Source organism: Garra rufa, chromosome 19 (genome assembly GCF_049309525.1).
Source record: "Garra rufa chromosome 19, GarRuf1.0, whole genome shotgun sequence".
NCBI classification, from domain to species: domain Eukaryota; kingdom Metazoa; phylum Chordata; class Actinopteri; order Cypriniformes; family Cyprinidae; genus Garra; species Garra rufa.
Genome location: NC_133379.1, coordinates 11,708,461 through 11,731,163, shown reverse-complemented (window position 1 = coordinate 11,731,163; position 22,703 = coordinate 11,708,461). Strand labels below are relative to the sequence as shown.

General features: G+C 37.8%; 2 protein-coding genes across 2 annotated transcripts in view; one reads left to right on the top strand and one right to left on the bottom strand.

The window, feature by feature from the left end:
- shroom1 (shroom family member 1) overlaps positions 1-7,170 on the top strand; it is a 43,802-nt gene extending 36,632 nt beyond the window's left edge. The window contains exons 6-8 of the mRNA XM_073824368.1: positions 305-419; positions 3,781-4,053; positions 6,477-7,170. Coding sequence (XP_073680469.1) covers positions 305-419; positions 3,781-4,053; positions 6,477-6,731 — 643 coding nt within the window. The 3' untranslated portion in view covers positions 6,732-7,170. The remainder of the gene's footprint in view (positions 1-304; positions 420-3,780; positions 4,054-6,476) is intronic.
- Positions 7,171-20,550: 13,380 nt separating this feature from the next.
- On the bottom strand, positions 20,551-22,350 carry sowahaa (sosondowah ankyrin repeat domain family member Aa). The gene has a single exon (XM_073825091.1). It carries the CDS (start codon positions 22,282-22,284, stop codon positions 20,935-20,937), a length of 1,350 nt encoding a protein of 449 aa, XP_073681192.1. The 5' UTR covers positions 22,285-22,350; the 3' UTR covers positions 20,551-20,934.
- Positions 22,351-22,703: the final 353 nt, after the last annotated feature.

Sequence of the window (22,703 nt, the reverse complement as noted above, 5' to 3'; positions counted from 1 at the left end):
GGTTTGTCACCAAACTCTCAAGTTCATGGACAAGGTGATCTTTCCAACTAGCTAAGTAATGTAAATCATTCAAAATGATGGATCTAAGACTATTTTACACAACATTTGTGTAATATGCATTTAATACGTATGCTAAAACATGCTAAAGTCAAATTGGACTGGCGTTGAGTCTACTGTGTGTGAAGCATGTTTTTTGGAACAAAGCACATTTTTAGGTTGATATTGAGCGGTTTATATTGCACTCACATCAGTTTTCAAATATTAAATTAACTATTTAATTTGCTTATTTATTTTGTTTTTAAAGCACTGGGATGCCAGAAGGTGACAAACCACTGAACCATCCAACATCTGTGAACAATGAATCCATTCTGTCAAACCAGAAAGATGATCTGCGCAACACGGATATCATCAAGAAAAAGGTACTCTTATTGCTGGAAAGTATACTAATGCTATATGGGCCATTCTACAGAATTGGTTCAAAGTCAGAGTTTAAAACTTCTTTCTTTCCAAAAAAAATTGTATGTATGCAAATTGTATAATATCCAAGGTACACATTTGTAGTAAATCATTGTATTTTCAGAAAGTTTTGGAATATTTGTCCTCTCCCCAAATTTGTCACTACCGAAACACAGTAATACAAATTTAATTAGAAGGGTTATATTGACCAGTTCATTTTCCTTGCATCTAGATTATAAATACATATTTTTGCTATTTTAATAAAAAAAAAAATTCAGAGGTAAATCCCTAACATTGTTATATTTTGAATCAAATTTTTCTTTGTAAAAGGCAAAAAATTGATCATACTGATTCATTAGTTTGAATATACATTGAACCAAAAACATCTTAGTATATAATTCAGTATATACATCCTATATTTTGGTCGCGACAACCACATCACATTACAGAATTTTAACCCACACACTAAAACACTACTAAAACACACTAAAATACAAACAAAATTGCATAACCGTACTAAAATTTAGTTTATTTGCCCTCAAATATGAGCATTATATGTTCCTTTTTCCCGTTTTGGTAGTGACAGTTCTATAGGATAATACCCTATATGTGACCCTGGACCACAAAACCAGTCATAAGTTTAAATTTGACAAAACTGAGATTTATACATCATATGAAAGCTCAATAAATAAGCTTTCTATTGATGTATGGTTTGTTAGGAAAGGACAATATTTGACTGAGATAAATCTATTTGAAATCAGAAATCTGAGGGTGCAAAAAAATCAAAAAGACTGAGAAAATCACCTTTAAAGTTGTCCAAATTAGGTTCTTAACAATGCATATTACAAATCAAAAATTACATTTTGATATGTTTACAGTAGGAATTTTACAAAAAATCTTCATGGAACATGAACTTTACTTAATTTCTTAATGATTTTTGGCATAAAAGAAAAATCTAAAATTTTGACCCATACAATGTATTTTTGGCTATTGCTACAAATATACCCCAGCGACTTAAGACTGGTTTTGTGGCCCAGGGTCACATATACATACAAAAACTAAATATTTTGGAAAAACTCCCAAAAAATTGTTTAATTATTGAAAATTATTATTGTTTTCAGGTTTTGAACACATTTACCTCAAAATGATGGGGACTATCGCCTCTCGCCTTGTAGCTATGAGAGAGAGGGACACAGGAATATTTCCTGATCATAAATGTATGGATTTAGTTCAAATCAGTCTCAGTGCTGGCCAGTGGATTAAAACATACACTGTTTTAGTAGTGACATCAAAACATCAAAAATGATTCTATTAAAAACAACAATAGAAAAAAAAATACAAAAATTATTTCTATATCATTTTCATAAGTAGAAATTTAGGGGGTTAGGTTTTAGGACAGCCACCTCTCAATTGAAAGTACCCAATAAATGATGATTTGACATTATTGTGGGTTTCAATAGATAATAGAAGGATCTTGATAAACATGTAAGATTTGAATGTGTTTTTGGTTGTGGGGCAGCAGTTTGCATCAATACGGCCCATATAGAATGCAATAGTACTGTAGCTGCCTTGGTTGCAGACATTTTTTTTGGTAGCACTTTAGTTTAGAGACCAATTCTCACTATTAACTAGTTGTATATTAGCAGGCAAATTACTGCGCAGTTATTAACTGGAGTGAAATCACGTTGACTTCTGACTTCTAGAGAACCACGTATTTTGACCTCAGAATTTATGAAAGATTTATAAAGGTCTGTGGAGAAAATATAAGGGATTTTTACTTTAGAAACCTGCCTGTTGCACTATTATTTTGCATTCTGGAACCATATGTATGAATGCAAATTGTATATTATCCAAGGTAAACATTACTAGTAATTGTGCAGTTAATTCTCATTGTATTTTCAGAAAGATTTGGACTATTTGTGACCCTGGAGCACAAAACCAGTCTTAAGTCGCTGGGGTATATTTGTAGCAATAGCCAAAAATACATTGTATGGGTCAAAATTATTGATTTTTCTTTTATGTCAAAAATCATTAGGAAATTAAGTAAAGATCATGTTCCATGAAGATTTTTTGTAAAATTCCTACTGTAAACCTATCAAAATGTAATATGCATTAAGAACTTAATTTGGACAACTTTAAAGGTGATTTTCTCAGTATTTTGATTTTTTTTGCACCCTTAGATTCCAGATTTTCAAATAGATGTATCTCTGCCAAATATTGTCCTATCCTAACAAACCATACATCAATAGAAAGCTTATTTATTGAGCTTTCATATGTATATATCTCAGTTTTGTAAAATTTAACCTTATGACTGGTTTTGTGGTCCAGGGTCACATTTGTCCTTTCCCCAAATTTGTCACTACCAAAACACGGTAATAATAATTTAATTAGAAGGGTCCTTACATCTTTTTTTTTTTTATTAAATCAATAACAATTACATTTTTAACACCATTTCAAGTGTAATTTATGAAATTTGTTGTATTTTGAATCCATTTTTACTTTGTATAATTTTTTTTTTTTTACTTAAAAAGATACTTTTTAAAACAACTACGGAAAAAAATAAAAAAATATGATTTCAAATGTGATTTAAAAGTGTTTTTGATTGTGGGACAGCAGCTTGCATCAATTCTGAAGAACGGCCCATATAATAGCGTGACAATGCGTCCTCTTTTCCCCGGACATGTCCTCTTTTTGGACTTAAAAAAATCCATAAATTGGCCGAAATGTCCGGGATTCGGCTTTTGCTTTCTACAGTCGCCATTCATTGTGTTCGAGTTTGTATTTAAGCCTTGCCACTCCCACAAACATTCTAACATTGAAGAATTGAAAATGTTGCGGCGGGTTGATTTTTTTTCGTGGGTAAAAGTTTGAAATATTGCATAAATTCCATTTGACTAAAATGCTTGTATTGAAACGTTTTGCATTCTACCCATGATAAAACTGTGGTAGATACTAGTTTTGTGAAGGATGGTCACTGTGGTAGGAAGCTTTTTAGCTGTGTTTATGATCAATCTGCATAACACTGACTGTAAAATATGTAGTTTTGGTATGGAAAAGACATATTTTGATACCTAAACTAAAATATGGTCACCCTACCATAAAGGGTGCAAGGTTGCAGAAATGTTTTCTAGAGAATCACTTTTCTTGACCTCAGAACTTAGGAAGGATTTATAAAATGCCTGTGGAGAAAATACATGGGATTTTACTTCAGAAACCTGCTGTTGAACTATTATGTTGCATTCTTGGAATCATATTTGTACAGTATCAGCTATCCTAAAAAACATATCTTGTCTGTTGTTTCTTTTTGCATCTTCTCACATATAGAGACGACTGATGGCACACATAGAGGAGAGCTTGAAGTGTCTAGAGGACGTCCGCTCCACCGTCCAGAGCGAGGAGAAGGTGAACAGAGAGCGGGGTGACGCTATGCAGGCTCTGGTACGCGAGAGCTGTGTCCCGGCTGAGCTCGAGCGCTACACGCAGTTTATTGAAGACCTGGAGCGTGTGGTCAGTCTGCTGCTCTGTCTGTCAGCCCGTCTGGCCCGCGTGCAGAACGCCCTCAGCACTGTCGACGACAGCATGGACGCGGAGGAGAGAGTGAGTTTACATCAGACTAGGTGTTTAAATGAAGCGTGTCTTTGTGTGGATAAATAGGAGGGGCCCTAAACACACTAAAGTCTGTTCAAATTGCTTTGAGACTGACTGTCATGTGTTCTGCTGGATCAGCAGTTCATGGTGTCAACACTGCCTGACCGAAACTCTGCTTTGGTTTCGATGCGTTTTGCCATCACACTGCCCTCTTGTGACAAATATTTGAAGAGCATGAAAGTGCAAACATTATAAAGCACCATCATGAGGGCAAATGTCAAAAAAACGGTCAGCTTTTTTTGATTATTACTGTTAATTGTGGACCCTGGACCACAAAACCAGTCTTAGGTAGCACGGGTATATTTGTAGCAATAGCCCACAATACATTGCATGGGTTAAAATGATAATTTTTTTCTTTTATGCCAAAAATCATTAGGATAGGATTAGGATTGATCCTCTGGGCCTCTTCGTTTAGGAGTCACACAAGAGTCTTAAAAACATGTTTTTTTTTTTCATCAGGAAAATCAATGAAATACATTTTTGTACAATAATATTTTGTGATTATTATTTAGAATTTTGAGGAGCTTTTATGATACTATGCAATATTTATACAATTTTAATGAACTTTTTTTTTTCCAATAGAATATTTTATTTCACATTAAAATTGCTTGATTGCTTAACACTTTTTTTTTTTTCAGCACAGTGGTTGATTTGTAGTTTGTACCATCAAAAGATTCTCTGAATTATTGCAGTTTTTCATATTTCCTATGCTGGTCATTTTTGACCGTGAAGGAGACAATTTTTTTGTCCCTATAATGTATCCGAATTATGTCAGTGATTTTTTTTTTTTTTGTGCTCATATAGCTAATGCAACAAAAGTCACCAAGTGTCATCTCATTTTGAAGATTTTGCTACAATTTTTACAATTTCGAAACATTTTTCAGTCAAAAATGACTGAGGCCCAGAGGGTTAAATAAAGATCATGTTCCATGAAGATATTTCGTAAATTTCCTACCATAAATATATTAAAACTTAGTTTTTGATTAGTAATATGCATTGCTAAGAACTTCATTTGGACAACTTTAAAAGACGATTTTCTCAATATTTCGATTTTTTTTTTTTTTTTTTTGCATGGTCAGATTCCAGATTTTCAAATAGTTGTAATATTGTCTGGATTCTTGATGAATAAAAGTTTAAAAAGAACTGCATTTATTCAAAATAAATCTTTTCTAACAGTGTAAGTCTTTGCTATCACTTTTTTTTTATCAATTTAACACATCCTTGCTGAATAAAAGTATTCATTTCTTTAAAAAAAAAGAGATATATAAAATTTTACTGACCCCAATCTTATATTTGTTTTTATTGAAACAAAAGATTTCAATTTTAAATAAACATTGTTCTTTTCTTAATTTATTAAAGAATCCTCTTAAGAAAAATCTCAGGTTCCAACAAAATATTAAGCAGACAACTGTTTCCAACTGTTTCCACAACTGTTTCCAACATTGATAATAAATCAGCATATTAGAATGATTTCTGAAGGATCATGTGACACTGAAGACTGAAGAAATTATACTGAAAATTCAGCTTTGCATCACAGGAATAAATTACATTTTACAATATATTCAAATAGAAAGCAGTTATTTTAAACGGAAATAATATTTGACAATATTACTATTTTTTGTTTTTGTATTCATCAAATAAATGCAGCCTTGATGGGCAGAAGAAATGTCTTTAAAAAACATTACAAATCTTACTGATCCCAAACTTTTGAGTGGCAGTGTATAGCAAATAGTTTTGCTGCTAGTTTTCCAATTGATTTGCTCCAGTTAGATCTTTGAGGCCATCTAGTGGCCATTTCTGATCTTTTAACTGCACTTCTAATAAACTGAAAAGATGTTCAAGCAAAAGAATGTGAAAATTGTGTTCATTGCATATAAAAAATATTGATGAAAAATATTAAATATCAAAATCTACAACAAAAAAAAACTACATAAATGTAATATAATGTGACCCTGGACCACAAAACCAGTGATAAGGGTCATTTTTTTTTAAATCAATAAGCTTTCCATTGATGAATGGTTTGTTAGGATAGGACAATATTTGGCTGAGATACAACATAAAAATCAAAATATTGAGAAAATCGCCTTTAAACTTGTCCAAATGAAGTTGTTGCTATTTAAACACAACATCAAAGAAACATTAATAAATCAAGCACGTCCTGTTTTGTGAAAGTCACGTAACATGATTTTGCTGATTTGCATGTGAAATTAGGCTTTTATGGAGGAGCGAAAGCATCGTTTCATGACGGAGTGCAATAATCGTTTCATCTCAATTACCGCATTTTCATGATCGTATAAAGCAGAAATCGAAATCGAAACAGAATTTCGATTAACTGCACAGCCCTAATACTTATGACTTTCGTCACCCCACAGCAATCGCTGGACAACCGCTACAATCTCCTGTGCAAACAATGGGAGGACGCCAAAGACTTAAAGGACAACCTGGACCGACGGGAGCGTGTGGTCTCCACCTTCCTCTCCAAACAGCTGACAGACACACAGCTGCAGGAGTACCGGCGCTTCATTCAGTCCAAGGCCTCTTTACTCATCCGTCAGAAAGACCTTGATGAGAAACAGCGTTTAGGAGAGGAGCAGATTGAGGCCTTGCTCAGCAGTTTACCTCCATGAAACTACTGCTTTGTTTTAGAGAGACTGCTATTACTCTGAGACTCTGTTTCATTTGATATTTGTGCTGTAGTTGCGCTACTCTGTGAATCGTATTAAGATAAGATGACTTCTGAACCATGGAAAGCTTTATTTAAGGCCCCAGGACTGGTTAAATATGAGCTTCATGTAGGAAAAAATGCACTGTTTTAGATATGCATCGCATCATTTGAAAATCAAGACCAAAAATGGAAGAAAGAAGCACTTTTGATAATAAACTGCACATACTTGTTAGGAACGATGAAGTTGGATATTGTGATTGAACTCAAGTGTTCATCTGGATTGATTTCAGGGCTTCATTATTTGACGGGTTTGTTCTGTAATTTCATTTGCCACTATCATGTTGTCTGTGTATTTAATGTTCAAGTACTTTTATTCAGTTTTAAAGATGTGTCTGGTCAAACCATTGAAGTCTGTATTATTTACCTGCCATCATTGTCCGTGTTGGGGACAGTAATGCTTTACAATACTGCTATTTCCCTAAAAAAGTAACTAATTGTGTGACTTAGTTACTGTTAATGGAAAGTAATGTGCTATGATACTTTTGAAGAACACAAAAAAAAACAATCTAAAGTCTTTTTTGCTTATTAGTATGGTTGCATTGGATCATTGAAGGTCAGCAGCGAAGTAACTGTGATATTTTCTTGTAAATTATAAAGTAATGCATTACTTTACTAGAAAAAAAGTAATCTGATTACATAACTGACGTTACTTGTAATGCATTATCCCTAACACTGATCATTGCACATGTGTAAGTTACTGACACAAATGTTAGCTGAACACTTGGGCATTTTGCAAAAATTCTCAATGAGATGAAACCATAGGCCAGGAAAGGACCATGTGTTACAATGATTTTACCATGGTAAAACTGTGGTAGAATCACTGCCACAAATAGCTTATTGCTTTCAAAAAGCAGCAATACAATAATTGGAACGAGATTTGCATTCACTGAAGAAAATAACATGCTTGAAGGCAGCAAATAAAAAACAGTAGTGTTAAAGTTTTAGGTTAAACAACTGTAAAACTAAATAAAACAAAATATGAAAAGTAAAATGAAATGTTGATGGATAAAACAGAAATCACAGTTCAGTTTGCAAATAGACGTAAGAAGGACAACCAATCAGAATGCTGTATGCAGAGTGTGCAATAACGTTTCATTGGTTATATTCTTTTATCTTAGATAAAAATTGCTCTGCTTATACACTAGTTTCTCTTTGGCATACATAAACTCTCGTGTATGAGTGGAGAAACTTTAATCTTAAATCTATTTGAAACATTTGAACACTTTTTAAAGGCTGAAAATATCTTATCTGTATTGGTCTGAATGAACTGCAGAAGTTTACTACACTGGGAAAGAGGGTTAGCTTGAGTATTTAAGTAATATCAGTGCAGTACTGCCTTGCAAATAGTAATAAATCATTTGTCCGTTCCACCAAGTGAAGTTCATTAGTTGTCTGCGGTTACTGAACAATTACCCAGCTAACAGGGAATATCCTCTGAATTTTGGCTTTCTCTCTAAGTTAAGAAAGTTATGTCTTTAATAGCATTTTCAAAATGTTAGCACAAATTATTTATACATCATTCAGAAAACATTTAAAATAGGGCTGTCAAAATGAATGCCTAAATTGTTCGATTGTTATTATTTTTAAGCGGTTTAAATATTAAACGCAATTAACGCAGCATCCATTTTTTTTCCCTGGAATTCTTTGACTAGCGTTATAGTGGAATATGAACATATTATCAAGCACGATAAGATGCATTAAGCAGCTAACAGGTATCCGATATGTGCACACGCACAGAAAGCCGATACAGACAGCATTCCAGTCTTGAACTATTAGTCTTAAGCTAAAACCAGCTATTTACTGGTTTTAGCTGGTCAGAAGGCTGGTTTTGGGGGTTTTGCCAACTTTCCCAGCCTGGCCAGCTAAAACCAGCTTAAACCAGCTAAGATCAGCCACATTCCAGTCTTGAACTATTACTTTTAAGCTAAAACCTGCTACTTCCAGCTTAAACCAGCTAAGACCAGCCAACCAGCCTAGGCTAGTTTTAGCTGTTTTTTTTTTTCAGCAGGGCTGTCATTGATGTGAATCACAGAACGAAAGAAAAAAAGAGAACCCTGCTGAAAAACCCTGCTAAAAAACAGCTAAAACCAGCCTAGGCTTGTTAGCTGGTCAGAAGGCTGGTTTTGGGGTTTTTGCCAACTTTCCCAGCGTGGCCAGGCTGGGAGACCAGCTTAAACCAGCTAAGACCATCCAACCATCCTAGGCTAGTTTTAGCTGTTTTTTTTTTTCAGCAGGGCTGTCATTGATGTGAATCAAAGAACGAAAGAAAAAAAGAGAACCCTGCTGAAAAACCCTGCTAAAAAACAGCTAAAACCAGCCTAGGCTTGTTAGCTGGTCAGAAGGCTGGTTTTGGGGTTTTTGCCAACTTTCCCAGCGTGGCCAGGCTGGGAGACCAGCTTAAACCAGCTAAGACCATCCAACCATCCTAGGCTAGTTTTAGCTGTTTTTTTTTTCAGCAGGGCTGTCATTGATGTGAATCACAGAACGAAAGAAAAAAAGAGAACCCTGCTAAAAAACAGCTAAAACCAGCCAGGCTTGTTAGCTGGTTTTAGCTGGTCAGAAGGCTGGTTTGGGGGTTTTTGCCAACTTTCCCAGCCTGACCAGCTAAAACCAGCTAAGATCAGCCACATTCCAGTCTTGAACTATTACTTTTAAGCTAAAACCTGCTACTTCCAGCTTAAACCAGCTAAGACCAGCCAACCAGCCTAGGCTAGTTTTAGCTGTTTTTTTTTTCAGCAGGGCTGTCATTGATGTGAATCACAGAACGAAAGAAAAAAGAGAACCCTGCTAAAAAACAGCTAAAACCAGCCAGGCTTGTTAGCTGGTTTTAGCTGGTCAGAAGGCTGGTTTGGGGTTTTTTGCCAACTTTCCCAGCCTGGCCAGCTAAAACCAGCTTAAACCAGCTAAGATCAGCCACATTCCAGTCTTGAACTATTACTTTTAAGCTAAAACCTGCTACTTCCAGCTTAAACCAGCTAAGACCAGCCAACCAGCCTAGGCTAGTTTTAGCTGTTTTTTTTTTCAGCAGGGCTGTCATTGATGTGAATCACAGAACGAAAGAAAAAAGAGAACCCTGCTAAAAAACAGCTAAAACCAGCCAGGCTTGTTAGCTGGTTTTAGCTGGTCAGAAGGCTGGTTTGGGGTTTTTTGCCAACTTTCCCAGCCTGGCCAGCTAAAACCAGCTTAAACCAGCTAAGATCAGCCACATTCCAGTCTTGAACTATTACTTTTAAGCTAAAACCTGCTACTTCCAGCTTAAACCAGCTAAGACCAGCCAACCAGCCTAGGCTAGTTTTAGCTGGGGTTTTTTCAGCAGGGCTGTCATTGATGTGAATCAAAGAACGAAAGAAAAAATAGAACCCTGCTAAAAAAACAGCTAAAACCAGCCTAGGCTTGTTAGCTGGTTTTAGCTGGTCAACCAGGCTGGTTTTAGCTGGTCAGAAGGCTGGTTTTGAGGTTTTTGCCAACTTTCCCAGCCTGGCCAGCTAAAACCAGCTTAGACCAGCTAAGATCAGCCACATTCCAGTCTTGAACTATTACTTTTAAGCTAAAACCTGCTACTTCCAGCTTAAACCAGCTAAGACCAGCCAACCAGCCTAGGCTAGTTTTAGCTGTTTTTTTTTTCAGCAGGGCTGTCATTGATGTGAATCAAAGAACGAAAGAAAAAATAGAACCCTGCTAAAAAAACAGCTAAAACCAGCCTAGGCTTGTTAGCTGGTTTTAGCTGGTCAACCAGGCTGGTTTTAGCTGGTCAGAAGGCTGGTTTTGAGGTTTTTGCCAACTTTCCCAGCCTGGCCAGCTAAAACCAGCTTAGACCAGCTAAGATCAGCCACATTCCAGTCTTGAACTATTACTTTTAAGCTAAAACCTGCTACTTCCAGCTTAAACCAGCTAAGACCAGCCAACCAGCCTAGGCTAGTTTTAGCTGTTTTTTTTTTCAGCAGGGCTGTCATTGAAGTGAATCAAAGAACGAAAGAAAAAAAGAGAACCCTGCTAAAAAACAGCTAAAACCAGCCTAGGCTTGTTAGCTGGTTTTAGCTGGTCAACCAGGCTGGTTTTAGCTGGTCAGAAGGCTGGTTTTGAGGTTTTTGCCAACTTTCCCAGCCTGGCCAGCTAAAACCAGCTTAAACCAGCTAAGATCAGCCACATTCCAGTCTTGAACTATTACTTTTAAGCTAAAACCTGCTACTTCCAGCTTAAACCAGCTAAGACCAGCCAACCAGCCTAGGCTAGTTTTAGCTGTTTTTTTTTTTTCAGCAGGGCTGTCATTGATGTGAATCACAGAACGAAAGAAAAAAAGAGAACCCTGCTGAAAAACCCTGCTAAAAAACAGCTAAAACCAGCCTAGGCTTGTTAGCTGGTCAGAAGGCTGGTTTTGGGGTTTTTGCCAACTTTCCCAGCGTGGCCAGGCTGGGAGACCAGCTTAAACCAGCTAAGACCATCCAACCATCCTAGGCTAGTTTTAGCTGTTTTTTTTTTTCAGCAGGGCTGTCATTGATGTGAATCAAAGAACGAAAGAAAAAAAGAGAACCCTGCTGAAAAACCCTGCTAAAAAACAGCTAAAACCAGCCTAGGCTTGTTAGCTGGTCAGAAGGCTGGTTTTGGGGTTTTTGCCAACTTTCCCAGCGTGGCCAGGCTGGGAGACCAGCTTAAACCAGCTAAGACCATCCAACCATCCTAGGCTAGTTTTAGCTGTTTTTTTTTTCAGCAGGGCTGTCATTGATGTGAATCACAGAACGAAAGAAAAAAAGAGAACCCTGCTAAAAAACAGCTAAAACCAGCCAGGCTTGTTAGCTGGTTTTAGCTGGTCAGAAGGCTGGTTTGGGGGTTTTTGCCAACTTTCCCAGCCTGACCAGCTAAAACCAGCTAAGATCAGCCACATTCCAGTCTTGAACTATTACTTTTAAGCTAAAACCTGCTACTTCCAGCTTAAACCAGCTAAGACCAGCCAACCAGCCTAGGCTAGTTTTAGCTGTTTTTTTTTCAGCAGGGCTGTCATTGATGTGAATCACAGAACGAAAGAAAAAAGAGAACCCTGCTAAAAAACAGCTAAAACCAGCCAGGCTTGTTAGCTGGTTTTAGCTGGTCAGAAGGCTGGTTTGGGGTTTTTTGCCAACTTTCCCAGCCTGGCCAGCTAAAACCAGCTTAAACCAGCTAAGATCAGCCACATTCCAGTCTTGAACTATTACTTTTAAGCTAAAACCTGCTACTTCCAGCTTAAACCAGCTAAGACCAGCCAACCAGCCTAGGCTAGTTTTAGCTGGGGTTTTTTCAGCAGGGCTGTCATTGATGTGAATCAAAGAACGAAAGAAAAAATAGAACCCTGCTAAAAAAACAGCTAAAACCAGCCTAGGCTTGTTAGCTGGTTTTAGCTGGTCAACCAGGCTGGTTTTAGCTGGTCAGAAGGCTGGTTTTGAGGTTTTTGCCAACTTTCCCAGCCTGGCCAGCTAAAACCAGCTTAGACCAGCTAAGATCAGCCACATTCCAGTCTTGAACTATTACTTTTAAGCTAAAACCTGCTACTTCCAGCTTAAACCAGCTAAGACCAGCCAACCAGCCTAGGCTAGTTTTAGCTGTTTTTTTTTTCAGCAGGGCTGTCATTGATGTGAATCAAAGAACGAAAGAAAAAATAGAACCCTGCTAAAAAAACAGCTAAAACCAGCCTAGGCTTGTTAGCTGGTTTTAGCTGGTCAACCAGGCTGGTTTTAGCTGGTCAGAAGGCTGGTTTTGAGGTTTTTGCCAACTTTCCCAGCCTGGCCAGCTAAAACCAGCTTAGACCAGCTAAGATCAGCCACATTCCAGTCTTGAACTATTACTTTTAAGCTAAAACCTGCTACTTCCAGCTTAAACCAGCTAAGACCAGCCAACCAGCCTAGGCTAGTTTTAGCTGTTTTTTTTTTCAGCAGGGCTGTCATTGAAGTGAATCAAAGAACGAAAGAAAAAAAGAGAACCCTGCTAAAAAACAGCTAAAACCAGCCTAGGCTTGTTAGCTGGTTTTAGCTGGTCAACCAGGCTGGTTTTAGCTGGTCAGAAGGCTGGTTTTGAGGTTTTTGCCAACTTTCCCAGCCTGGCCAGCTAAAACCAGCTTAAACCAGCTAAGATCAGCCACATTCCAGTCTTGAACTATTACTTTTAAGCTAAAACCTGCTACTTCCAGCTTAAACCAGCTAAGACCAGCCAACCAGCCTAGGCTAGTTTTAGCTGTTTTTTTTTTTCAGCAGGGCTGTCATTGATGTGAATCACAGAACGAAAGAAAAAAAGAGAACCCTGCTGAAAAACCCTGCTAAAAAACAGCTAAAACCAGCCTAGGCTTGTTAGCTGGTCAGAAGGCTGGTTTTGGGGTTTTTGCCAACTTTCCCAGCAAGGCCAGGCTGGGAGACCAGCTTAAACCAGCTAAGACCATCCAACCATCCTAGGCTAGTTTTAGCTGTTTTTTTTTTTCAGCAGGGCTGTCATTGATGTGAATCAAAGAACGAAAGAAAAAAAGAGAACCCTGCTGAAAAACCCTGCTAAAAAACAGCTAAAACCAGCCTAGGCTTGTTAGCTGGTCAGAAGGCTGGTTTTGGGGTTTTTGCCAACTTTCCCAGCGTGGCCAGGCTGGGAGACCAGCTTAAACCAGCTAAGACCATCCAACCATCCTAGGCTAGTTTTAGCTGTTTTTTTTTTCAGCAGGGCTGTCATTGATGTGAATCACAGAACGAAAGAAAAAAAGAGAACCCTGCTAAAAAACAGCTAAAACCAGCCAGGCTTGTTAGCTGGTTTTAGCTGGTCAGAAGGCTGGTTTGGGGGTTTTTGCCAACTTTCCCAGCCTGACCAGCTAAAACCAGCTAAGATCAGCCACATTCCAGTCTTGAACTATTACTTTTAAGCTAAAACCTGCTACTTCCAGCTTAAACCAGCTAAGACCAGCCAACCAGCCTAGGCTAGTTTTAGCTGTTTTTTTTTTCAGCAGGGCTGTCATTGATGTGAATCACAGAACGAAAGAAAAAAGAGAACCCTGCTAAAAAACAGCTAAAACCAGCCAGGCTTGTTAGCTGGTTTTAGCTGGTCAGAAGGCTGGTTTGGGGTTTTTTGCCAACTTTCCCAGCCTGGCCAGCTAAAACCAGCTTAAACCAGCTAAGATCAGCCACATTCCAGTCTTGAACTATTACTTTTAAGCTAAAACCTGCTACTTCCAGCTTAAACCAGCTAAGACCAGCCAACCAGCCTAGGCTAGTTTTAGCTGGGGTTTTTTCAGCAGGGCTGTCATTGATGTGAATCAAAGAACGAAAGAAAAAATAGAACCCTGCTAAAAAAACAGCTAAAACCAGCCTAGGCTTGTTAGCTGGTTTTAGCTGGTCAACCAGGCTGGTTTTAGCTGGTCAGAAGGCTGGTTTTGAGGTTTTTGCCAACTTTCCCAGCCTGGCCAGCTAAAACCAGCTTAGACCAGCTAAGATCAGCCACATTCCAGTCTTGAACTATTACTTTTAAGCTAAAACCTGCTACTTCCAGCTTAAACCAGCTAAGACCAGCCAACCAGCCTAGGCTAGTTTTAGCTGTTTTTTTTTTCAGCAGGGCTGTCATTGATGTGAATCAAAGAACGAAAGAAAAAATAGAACCCTGCTAAAAAAACAGCTAAAACCAGCCTAGGCTTGTTAGCTGGTTTTAGCTGGTCAACCAGGCTGGTTTTAGCTGGTCAGAAGGCTGGTTTTGAGGTTTTTGCCAACTTTCCCAGCCTGGCCAGCTAAAACCAGCTTAGACCAGCTAAGATCAGCCACATTCCAGTCTTGAACTATTACTTTTAAGCTAAAACCTGCTACTTCCAGCTTAAACCAGCTAAGACCAGCCAACCAGCCTAGGCTAGTTTTAGCTGTTTTTTTTTTCAGCAGGGCTGTCATTGAAGTGAATCAAAGAACGAAAGAAAAAAAGAGAACCCTGCTAAAAAACAGCTAAAACCAGCCTAGGCTTGTTAGCTGGTTTTAGCTGGTCAACCAGGCTGGTTTTAGCTGGTCAGAAGGCTGGTTTTGAGGTTTTTGCCAACTTTCCCAGCCTGGCCAGCTAAAACCAGCTTAAACCAGCTAAGATCAGCCACATTCCAGTCTTGAACTATTACTTTTAAGCTAAAACCTGCTACTTCCAGCTTAAACCAGCTAAGACCAGCCAACCAGCCTAGGCTAGTTTTAGCTGTTTTTTTTCCAGCAGGGCTGTCATTGATGTGAATCAAAGAACGAAAGAAAAAAAGAGAACCCTGCTAAAAAACAGCTAAAACCAGCCTAGGCTTGTTAGCTGGTTTTAGCTGGTCAACCAGGCTGGTTTTAGCTGGTCAGAAGGCTGGTTTTGGGTTTTTTGCCAACTTTCCCAGCCTGACCAGCTAAAACCAGCTTAAACCAGCTAACATCAGCCACATTCCAGTCTTGAACTATTACTCTTAAGCTAAAACCTGCTACTTCCAGCTTAAACCAGCTAAGACCAGCCAACCAGCCTAGGCTAGTTTTAGCTGTTTTTTTTTTTTTTTTTCAGCAGGGCTGTCATTGATGTGAATCACAGAACGAAAGAAAAAAAGAGAACCCTGCTAAAAAACAGCTAAAACCAGCCTAGGCTTGTTAGCTGGTCAGAAGGCTGGTTTTGGGGTTTTTGCCAACTTTCCCAGCGTGGCCAGGCTGGGAGACCAGCTAAAACCAGCTAAGACCAGCCAACCATCCTAGGCTGGTTTTAGCTGTTTTTGTTTTTTTTCAGCAGGGCTGTCATTGATGTGAATCACAGAACAAAAGAAAAAAAGAGAACCCTGCTAAAAAAACGGCTAAAACCAGCCTAGGCTGGTTAGCTGGATTTAGCTGATTAACCAGGCTGGTTTTAGCTGGTCAGAAGGCTGGTTTTGGGTTTTTAGACCAGGTTAAACCAGCTAAGACCAGCCCAACCAGCCTAGGCTGGTTTTAGCTGTTTTTGTCAGCAGGGAAATCACTCAACTGCTTGCTGATTGACTATTGCAGCTTGAATAATTATTAATTTAAATCCAAAATATATTTTATAATATTGCAATTTATGTTTTATGTGAAGGTTTGTTTTAAGTTCACTTAAGACTGAAAGTCGTTATATTTTTCAAAGCCCATATGTTAAAATAAAGTCTTTCATTTATACTTTAATGCAAATAATGGCTAAATTGAGGGGGGGGGGGGTGCTTTTAATCGAGACATCAGTAGCAGTATTTCATACTGGTCTTCGTTAATAATAGGCTACTTAGTAAAAACATACTATTAAACGGATATTTAAAATATACCATTTTTATATTGTTTCTACATTAAGTACATGAACATTGACATCCTGAGAACTTTTCCATAACTTAATGGGAACATATTATTATGTTCTTAGCACATATATTTTGTTAGCTGGGTATACAAAAAGCTGTTTCTGTACACTATCATGAATCCACAACCAATTCAGATTGACTGCTTTGTTCACATTTGAATGTTTTCAGAAACTCAGATGTTTTCAAACGGATCAGGGTTATCCTATATTTATTTTGGAAACATCATTATTTCTGTCCACATTGACACGTGTCAGTGTGTGTGTTGTGCACTTTGCACTCATTCAGTGTCTTGAAAAAGTCATTAGACCACACAAACCTGCTTTGCAATATGTCTAGGAAACTGAACTCTCAGAAATGCATTTCCCAGCTCTTGCTCCATATTTTTATGAGCATTTCTTTTGGAATATATGAACATTTGGCTTTGCAGTTGGCTAAACAAAGTAGTTTGTATTGGCTTCTGGTCCCTAATACATCATGCACATTTTTTCTGTCAAGTTCATGTTCATATGGCCTGAAAAAAATCCTCACGTGAAACACCACCCAGAGACAACATGATTGCATTTATTATAGTTAGAAAATATTATTAGAAACAGACCACCATCAACCGTTTCATCTGACATTGAGCTATCAGACTAGATGTGCATGTTGAAATTGTAAAGAATGAGCTCTTGTGTATCAGTGTGCTGTGAATGTTAGTTCATCAGTGACTGCCATTTTGTCTTGCTGCCATCTTGTGGTTTTCTGATCACGTTTTCTTTGTGTCTTGGCAGATTCCAGCTTATTGTTATGTGGAATGCACAAATTCCAATACATTTGTTTTATTGCGAATAAAGTACGTATGACATTCCCTCAGCATGCATCTCAAGTAAGTGTTTGTTTCAAAAGAAGTAGACGTTATGTTAACTAGATATTTAGCCTAATTAAAATTTGTGAACCCCTGGGTTATGTTATTATTACATTTATATAGATATTTCTAAGTTGGCCTATATAAATAGCATTATATATTGCATGAAATTATTCATACCCCTGGCAAATTCAGACTTAAATTTACTTTTATTCAACCAGCAATTTTTTTTGACCGGAAATGACACAGTCTATGGGAAAATCCAAAGTTCTATACCATTCCAAATAGTCCAAGCTGTTCTAAAGCATCCTAATTACCCTGATTCATTGGGAACAGCTGTTTTAATCAACTCAACAGGTGAAAAACAGAAGCTCTCTGCTGTTGGTTTGTGGACAGTCATGGCTAAGACAAAGGAGCTCACTGAGGACCTGCGGCTGCGCATTGTGGCTGCTCACAAGTCAGGAAAGGGCTATAAGTCCATATCTAAATGTTTTGAAGTTCCAGTGGCTACAGTGCAAAGTATTATTAAAAAATACAAGACGTTCCACACTGTGAAAAATCTCAGAAGACGTGGTCGGAAGCCAAAAGGATAGTGAGAGAGGTAAAACAGAATCTAAGGATCACCACCAAGGTCATCCTGATGAATCTGGGCTCTGCTGGTGGCAACATCTCAAGGCAGACAGTCTAACGGACACTGCACACCGCTGGGTTCCACAGACACAGACCAAGGTGGACACCACTTCTCCAGATAAGGCACACAAAAGCCCTCTTGGCATTTGCAAATGCTCATCTGGACAAAGAAGAAGACTTCAGCTCTTCTGTTTTATGGTCAGATGAAACAAAAATTTAAATCGTTTGGCCACAATGATGTAGCCTTCATTTGGCGTAAAAAGGGAGAAGCCTTCAACCCTAAGAACACCATCCCCACTGTCAAACATGGTTTTTCAGCCGGTGGACCAGGGAACCTAATCACAGTCAACAGCACCATGAAAAAGGAGCAATACTCAACAACAACATCCGGCAGTCTGCAGAGAAACTTGGCCTTGGGCACCAGTGGACATTTCAGCACAACAACGACCCAAAACACACAGCAAAAGTGGTGAAGAAATGGTTAGCAGACAAAAACATTAACGTTTTGCAGTGGCCCAGCCAGAGTCCTGACTTAAATCCAATTGAGAATCTGTAGAGGAGCTAAAGATCAGGGTGATGGCAAGGAGACCCTCCAACCTGAAAGAGTTGGAGCTCATCGCTAAAGATGAATGGGCAAAAATACCAGTGGAGGCATGCAAAAAGCTGCTCAGCAATTATAGGAAGTGTTTGATCGCTGTAATAGCCAATAAAGGCTTTTCTATTGATTATTGAGAAGGTATGAATAATTTTGGACATGCCCCTTTTTGTTCAAATGTAAATATAAGATGCCTCTTGTACATCGTCTTATTATCTTTTGGGAGAAGCCTGTGTCATTTCCGGTCAAAAAAACAAAAAACAAAAAAACATGCTGGTTAAATAAAAGTAACTTTAAGTCAGAATTTGCTAGGGGTATGAATAATTTCGGGCTTGACTGTATATATATATATATATATATATATATATATATATATATATATATATATATATATATATATATAATGCATATGAAAATTTTGGGGGAAATGTCATGTAACAGTCATGCAAATGTAAATAATGTCACAATGTAATATAGATATTTCTAAATTGGCCTATATAAAGAGCATTTAGGACCATACACTTTTTTTTATATATAGTATATATTTTCATGATGCATATGAAAATTTAGGGGGAAATGTCATGCAAATGTAAATAATGTCACAATGTAAAAAAAACCAACTAATTTTCACATAATATATACAGTATTTAAAGGTAACTTCTCAAAGGTCAAATGTATCCATGTTATCTGCTATTAAACTTTCTAAGCTCTCAGCTCTAGCAATACAGTAATGCTCTGCTAAAAGGGAGTAAAGGCCTGTCATGCATGTCAAATCATGCATACCCAAGGCATTTTGTTTCTCTTCTAATGAATACAGCGGGAGGCACACGTGACCCATCTCAAGGGCAGAAGGTCTCTGACTCCAGTTTTTTCATCCACTGCATCGTGGGAACAAGAAGAGATGCAGCTGTAAGCAAAACTCTTCACTTTCTATCTTGTCAACCCATGAGGGCCTGAGTTGACTTAAATTCCCACTACTGGTTTCCTTTCTGTAATTGTGGCTTTTTTTTAAATAACCACTACTGATCTTAGATCAGCAACACAAGGGTGACCTCTAAAACCAAGTACACATTGTCAGCAAGACTAACCACATCTGGTCAGCTGAGTGTGAAGCAGCTCACATGAGTCTGAATCTATTCTTATTCATCGCTGGATGAAATGTCACAAACCGTTGACGTCAAAAGTGAAATATTTTACCAAAATGGAAGGAAAGACAAGGGTGAATTTGGAGATCAGGGCAAATGTAACTTATCTCGTCTTCTGGAAAACATTTAAGTAGCTTCTAAAGGACAAGAAAATCATATTTATGCAAAATACGAAAAATGTACACATCCTCATTCTGTTCAAAAGTTTTCACCCCCGGCTCTTAATGCATGTTATTTTCTTTAGGAGCATCAGTGAGTGTTTGAACCTTCTGTAATAGTTGCATATGAGTCCCTCAGTTGTCCTCAGTGTGAAAAGATGGATCTCAAAATCATAGTCATTGTTGGAAAGGGTTCAAATACACAAAAATGCTGAAAATCCAAAGTATTTGTGGGATTTTTCTGAAGAACGAGGGACTTATGAACAACCATCTAAAAAACACTGTGGATCATTTAGGTAACAACACAGTATTAAGTATCAAGTGTACGTAAACTTTTAAACAGGGTCGTTTTCATAAATTTCAACAATTTTTTTGCTCTTGCAGATTATATGTAAACATCTTTTATGTGAATATCTTATTCAGGTCAGTACTAAATAAAAAATAACATGCATTTTGGTGAAATAATGAACATTTTGCAAGGTGTATGTAAACTTTTGACTAAACAATAAAATTAAGTAAAGTGCACTTTATATATGATGCATTTTTGAATAAGATGATGTATTTATTGTTTCAGGATGGCATGTTATAGCATTAGCATATAAGATTCCATAGTTTCCATAGTTAATAATGAATTAGATATTCATTGAGTAATAAGTTGATTACAAAAACACTCTCTAAAATTTTCGCCCAGCTTGTCACAACACTTAAGTGAACATGTGCAAACATGTGATGCATAAAAAGGCAGAAATGAACAATTAGAGAGGTTTTAGCCACTCCCAAGTGAGTTACACTCCCTACACCCTAATACAAATACCACTCATATTTCAACATTTACCTCATCATTTGCAATCATCTGTAACTGCTACATTTCAATCTGGGGAGAAAAAACATTACACAATACACATAAAGTACACAACAATTTAAAAGCTGTGTTGGTACGATTATTCATGTTTTTGAAGTCTTTTCTGCTCACCAGGGCTGCATTTATGTGATCAAAAATACAGTAAAAACAGTAAAAATCTGAAATATTATTAGAATTTAAAATAACCATGTTCTATGTGAATATATTTTAAAATGTAATTTATTTCTGCGATGCAAAGCTGATTTTTAAGCATCATTACTTCAGTTTTCAGTCACACGATGCTTCAGAAATCATTCTAATATGCTGATTTGCTGCTCAAGAAACATTTCTGATTATTATTAAACTGTAATACATTTCTTTTTCAGAATTCTTCGATAAATAGAAAGGTCAAAAGAACAGCATTTATATTAAATAGAAATCATTCATATTTAGAAATGGTTTGAATGTTCATTCATATTAAAAATAACATTTAAATGAACACAATTCTTTGGAAGTTCACAATTCTTCCAGAATTCCAGACAAATGCTGATTCGTTAAGATCACAAATACCCACAAAACAAACATATATTCCATATTTAGTCCCAGTTATTGAAAGACATCCGATAGCAGCCTCAGTTTCTGCAACACCGGCTCACTCTCTCTGCCGCCGTCGTTTAAGGAGATGAACTGGTTTCTCGGCTTGTTCTTTTTCTTGGGCACCAGTGGATGAGGTAGTAAGAGGTGACCTATAGAGTACTTCCTCTGGTCAAAGTCATCCCTGACATAATGCACCCCCTGTTGAGCAGCTTTGGGGTCTCCGAGAAGCTCCCTCAGCTCTCTCGGAACTTCTTCGCTCAGGTAATGGTAGGGTTTCTTACCACAGTTGTCTCTTATATTCCTATTGGCACCAAACTTACGGACAAGAAGATCAATCACAGAGAACTGATCATGGATGGCAGCAATGTGTAGCGGCGTGTAGCCGCCATTAGACTTGGCGTTGACATCCACCCCATGATCGCATTCCCTAGATAGCTTGATGATCTTACAAACCATGTCAGCATTTCCACACTTGACGGCCCAATGCAAGGCCGTGAACCCAGACATGAAGTCCCTCTTCTCTGCAAGGTGGGCATCCTTTAACAGAAGGCCGTACACTTGATTCCACCGTCCGGATGCACACTTCACCAGCCACTCGTGTTCCACAGAATCAAGCAGGCTATGGTGCGAGTCCTTTGACTCATACGCTTGTTTCAGGGATTTAAATTGTCTTCGTAACTGCGGGGAGCCACCAGCGTTGTCTGAAAATGTTCTTCTTTTACATTGAGGTGAGGACTGAAGCTCTTCAGAGCCTAAGTGCTCAGTTGAAGGCTTCTTGTTATAATGACCCAGGTCTATTTGGGGCATTCGCAAAGGTAAAGCAAACGGTTTGTATGCGCTTGGTTGTTTTTTGGCACTTTCATTAAAATCTGAGTCGGATTTTAGCGGGACGGTAAAAAGTAAAGACTTTTTAGCTTTTAGATCTACATTCTTGCTTCTTTCCAAAGCAAACTCTATTGGAGAGAGTCCCTGCTCTGAAACTCTTGATGAAGATCTACTCAGAGCTTTAGGTTCAGATTTCCTACCTTCTGCACCTTGGGAGTGACTTTGTTTTTTCTTTTCATCTTCTTCTGGATGCGATCCATCTTGACCGCAATCTTCTCTTGGTGCATTTTCATGGCTTGAGGCTCCTAGTAAATGATGGTAGACTTTCCTTAGGACTATGTACTTGGTTTCCTGGAACTCTTTGACCACGGCTATGTTGTTGACAAATGTTTTGAAGAGATCTCGGTTCTCTTTCTTCTCTGCTGGGTCACTGCAGTTCAGTAGCTCTTTAAACTTATTCAGGAGCTCTGAGTTTTTCACCTTGCCTCCGTTTTCTAATAAGGTGTTTAAAATCGCCTCTTGAGTCAAAGCCATTTTCTTAATATGTCCGAAAAAGAAACATACTGTAGCACAGCGTCTTTCGAGGACACCTGGACTCGTCGCCACGCCCTTACCTGTTTTCCGGAATGAATGCAGCGTCACGTAATAAAAAAAAAAAAAAAGACGTGGGTGGGGGCGGGGCTGTATAAAAGTTTAAAAACAATTCAAAAACAAGTCTTTTGTTTATTTTGACACCATTAGTCATGGATAAAGGTATTCAGCTGAGCTAATTACTTTTTAATTGTTAAATAAACTTAAATAAAATCATATACATAATAATAACTCCGTGTGTTTTGTGTTTTAACGAACATAATGCATGTTATTTTCTTTATTTAGAAGTTGTACTTTGCCGTGTCTTACGAAAAGACATTCCTGAACTCAGTGGGAGTTTCCAGGAAGAAGCCACATTGAGC

What these genes read in the sequence shown, in the direction of transcription:
- sowahaa (XM_073825091.1), bottom strand. Translation starts at nt 22,284, where the DNA reads ATGGCTTTGACTCAAGAGGCGATTTTAAACACCTTATTAGAAAACGGA.